Genomic DNA, 3821 nt, shown 5'->3' with positions numbered 1-3821 from the left:
CCACCCCACTGATCTGCTGGAATAGTCAAGGAGGAGCTAAACTGCACAGAAGTTAACTGCCTCAAACAGAAAAATCAAAAGCAGAACCCAAGCCAGAACCCAGATATAACCCAGAACCCTCTGTCAGGATAAACATCTATATTTTTCACAGCTTTCAGGACTCTCTTCAATCACGTAAAACCAGCTGATTACAACAAGGTCGTCTTGGGCACAAAACAGGTTTTGTACTTAATACTTAGCTCTGAACTTCTACTGATACCAATATCTGGATGTTTTGTATGCCAGGGGTCAATCATAGAAAAAAAAAAGTATATTTTTTTTATTAGCACAAAACCAAGCAGAACAAAGGATGTTCATGCAACGCTGGTCCACAGCACATGCACACCGAGGCTCCAGATAAATGAAAATTAAAGCTTTTGCAGATATATTCTATGGAATTCTGATCCAACTCCTATTTCACCATAACCCTTCATAGACACCAGCCCTTCTACAGCAAGACTACAAAAGAATGCTATTTTCAAAATAACTTTTCCAAATGCTTGTGTCTCACATACAATCAGAAAAATTCCTTCACTCATCCCATCTCCCACAACTGATCGCTCTTCTAGTACATTGCTCGGTCTAATCTTAAATAGCAACTTCAGAAATTCAGCTGCAGCCTAAGCCACCTTCGCTCAGACATGCAGCTGGGGCAGCAGCACAGGGCTGCACACAGCAGCGCCGAGGCACTGTACAAGGGCTCACACCATTCTTTTGCGGAGGAAAAGCGTATTTCTGTCAGGTTTGCCCTTGGAAAACTGCTCACAAAGACTGAAAGTTTCCTCCAACCAATTTCATCACACTCAGGAAAAAGTCAAAAATAATCTGCGTATTTAAATATTTTTTTAATTACAGTTACACAGGTAAAAACTCATTACAAGTGTTTTTATCGCTTTGAACTTTTCAGAAATATCTTGGGTGTTTGCCATCCCTCAGGAGGATTTTTCAAACCAGCTCTTTTCCAGATGCGCTCCAAGTCTCTCTCAAATTTTATCTAAAACAGAAGAAAAAAAAAAAAAGAAGAAATGGTAACTCAGCTCAGATGCAACACCCAATTATTCAGCCACTGCCCACGTGTCCCAAGGAGAACCTAGCGCACACAAAGGAAACAAATGCCTTTAAGTGGGAGCTTGTTCTAAGTGTCAAAACAGGTAGCCTTACTGCAGAAAATACATTAAAACACACAAGGATCTTGGTACCATTATTTCAAAAGTCCTGTGGGAAAAAAACTGAGACAATGGAAGATGAAACTGTAAGAAAATTTAAGAGCATTTCCTCATCATAAAGTGTTCAACACTGCTTCATACCAATCTGAAGAAACAGAATTACAGTTAACCTAATTTGCAGCTAGGCAAGGTGAAAACTACCAGAGAATGAACTAAACTATACCACAGCAAACCTAAGAGACTTCTGAAAGGTCGTGTTGAATGAGAACATCTACAGCTTGACTGAAGGCCCATGTCTTCCCTCACCCCTTCTATTAAGGGACATAAGAGGCTTTTATATAGAAAAAGACAACAGGAAGCACTTTAGGATGTTGACAAGACAGGAAAGAAATTAAGTTTAAACCAGTCTCCCTGATATAATGCAGGCAGGTGAATTAATTTTTCCACAAATGCTAATATTCTTCTCCATTAGTCACATAAGTTACTGTCAAACAAGAAAAATTACACCTAGTAACTGTCACACATATGTTTACAACCACAGAAACATTCTGAATTAAAGCTTCTGAAGATGCACAGGTCAAACACAAAACAGAGAAAGCTGTTGTACCAGTACTGAATTCGCTAAAGCTCTCTGAGCTGCTGCCATTTCTCCCCAAACCAACTCCACTTAAAAAAATCATCCGAAACCTGAACACAGGCCAGTTTGAGAAGCGGGCACATTTATGTCAAAAAGTTCTCTCTACCCTGAGCTCACCTGACGTTTCTTCTTGCGACCTTCCTTTATCCTCCTCCGTATAAACTTTCTTCGCTTCAGCAGCTTTTTGTACTTGTGCCGATTCATTTTCCTTCTGCGAATCTTCAAAACGTTCTTACACTGAACCTTGTTGCCAAGTGTTCCCTCTCCTTCCTCCACATCAGCTCCCTCACCAGACGGGGGACAGTCATATTGCTGAGCAGGTTCGTAGCCCACTCTTTCCTGAGCATTAAGGACTTCTGCTTTAGGAAGGGAGTATCTAACCGTCAGCCAGCCTTCTAAGGGGCTGATTGAAAGTTTCCTGGGGATCAGCATCTCTTCCAGTTCAGGGTCCAGAGCATACCACCGCTGAGGCTGGGCTCCACTCTTGTTAGATGGCTGTGTGCTATAGCGCGCAGATGTGGAGTGACAGCAGAGAAAGGAAGACACTGACCTTGGCAAAAGGTGGCCTTTGAGAAGAAAAGAATTTCACTCACGAGGCAGAATTTTCAAACAGTATCTGAAGAAAAGCTTCCCAGCTCTCAAACCACCAGACAATGGTGGACAGAGTAATTTAATAAAGGATGCTATTTACAGAAATTATATTCCCATCACAAAAGCAAGGAAGTCTTTTTTTAATTTGAATTTAATTACATTGCTGTAACACCATCTGCTAAAATTACATTACACAATATTTTACCATGTAAACTGTGTAAGTACTATCTGAAATGGCTAGGAACTGTTCACTGTATTAAGCTTTTTTGCTGCTAAGGAATCTCCTCCTAAGCTTAAACGAGGTCAGATCAGAGCTACACAACATAGACAGACTAGATAAGAGACTTATTAACATTCCACCACCACTGAATCAACAACAGCCTCACTACTGTTATACTACTTGCTGGAAAATAGATTTCTGGGAGCCTAATTACCCCAGAAAAACAAACAAACAAAGAAAAAACAAAAAACCCCAACAGAAAACTAGGTGACACAACACCTGTTTACCTGCAATTCGTGAAGCTTTCAGTAACTGGGAAGTCAGCTGTGATATTAACATGTTGTTTCACCTTGTTCACTGTCAGAGCCAGTAATGACTGTTAAAATAAGAACATTTATTCAACGTGGCTGACGTGTTATTTAAAAAAGCCTTCTACAATTAACCCAAGACCCCCAAAAGCCGGACCGGGACACTCCAAGCACCCTCCTCGTCTCATCAGGGCGCTGCCGGGTTTTGCGGCCGGGGCCTGGCCCACAAGCCCCGGCGCAGTGGGCTGCAGAGGTCGTTAATAACGCTTCGGCCGTTCCAGGTTTAAAAACAAGGTAACGAAGTGCCACCGGCAGTGCCGCCCAGCTCAGCGCGAAGGCTCCGGCCGCCCTCGGGCCGCGCTCGGCCCGGCCAAGGGGCGCTACCGGCGCGGAACCGGGCCGCGGCGCTGCGCTCGGGCGGGCAGGCAGCCTCCCTCCCCGCTGCCCGGCCAGCGAGCCCCGCCGCCTCCCCGCTCCCGGCACACCGGGCCCGCCCGTCCCCTCGGCCCGCCGCCCGCCATAGCTCACCATCCCCGGCGCCTCTCCCCGCCACTTCCGGCGGCCGCCACGCAGCGCCCCCTAGCGGTGCCCGCCGGCGCTGCCGCGCAGGCGCCCTGAGGCGCGGCCCGGCGCCCGGTGGTGTGGGCCGCTGCCCCGCCGCTCGCACCGGTCGGCCGCAGCCCCGGGGCGCGGGGACAGGGAGCGGGCGCTCGGCTGGGCCTGGCCTCTCCCCGCCCGCGGTGCTGGAGGGCCGCGGGGAGGGTTTCTTGCGGCCGCCGTGGGGCGGGGGACGGCCCTGGTGCAGAGCACCAGGTTACCCGGGGCTGCGGCCCTCGCAGCGGAGTGGCCGGGCAGCCACA

General features: G+C 47.4%; 1 protein-coding gene across 1 annotated transcript; it reads right to left on the bottom strand.

Moving 5' to 3' along the window:
- Nucleotides 1-865: 865 nt before the first annotated feature.
- Nucleotides 866-3555, bottom strand: AURKAIP1 (aurora kinase A interacting protein 1). The gene is made up of 4 exons (XM_064470190.1): nt 3490-3555; nt 2941-3029; nt 1960-2408; nt 866-1033 (listed from the first exon to the last, which is right to left on the bottom strand). Exons 2-4 carry the CDS (start codon nt 2990-2992, stop codon nt 926-928), a joined length of 609 nt encoding a protein of 202 aa, XP_064326260.1. The 5' UTR covers nt 2993-3029; nt 3490-3555; the 3' UTR covers nt 866-925.
- Between the last annotated feature and the right edge of the window lie 266 nt (nt 3556-3821).

The sequence above is a fragment of the Phalacrocorax carbo genome, chromosome 20 (assembly GCF_963921805.1).
Source record: "Phalacrocorax carbo chromosome 20, bPhaCar2.1, whole genome shotgun sequence".
NCBI classification, from domain to species: domain Eukaryota; kingdom Metazoa; phylum Chordata; class Aves; order Suliformes; family Phalacrocoracidae; genus Phalacrocorax; species Phalacrocorax carbo.
Note: the sequence above shows the minus strand (reverse complement) of the source record. Positions and strands in the feature narration are given on the sequence as shown.

Excerpts from the sequence above, each read along its gene's own strand:
- AURKAIP1 (XM_064470190.1), bottom strand. The coding sequence starts at position 2,992 with ATGTTAATATCACAGCTGACTTCCCAGTTACTGAAAGCTTCACGAATT. Across the intron at positions 2,409-2,940 it reads GAAAGCTTCACGAATTGCAG|GCCACCTTTTGCCAAGGTCA; the intron begins GTAAACAGGTGT and ends TTCTTCTCAAAG. Across the intron at positions 1,034-1,959 it reads GTCGCAAGAAGAAACGTCAG|ATAAAATTTGAGAGAGACTT; the intron begins GTGAGCTCAGGG and ends CTTCTGTTTTAG.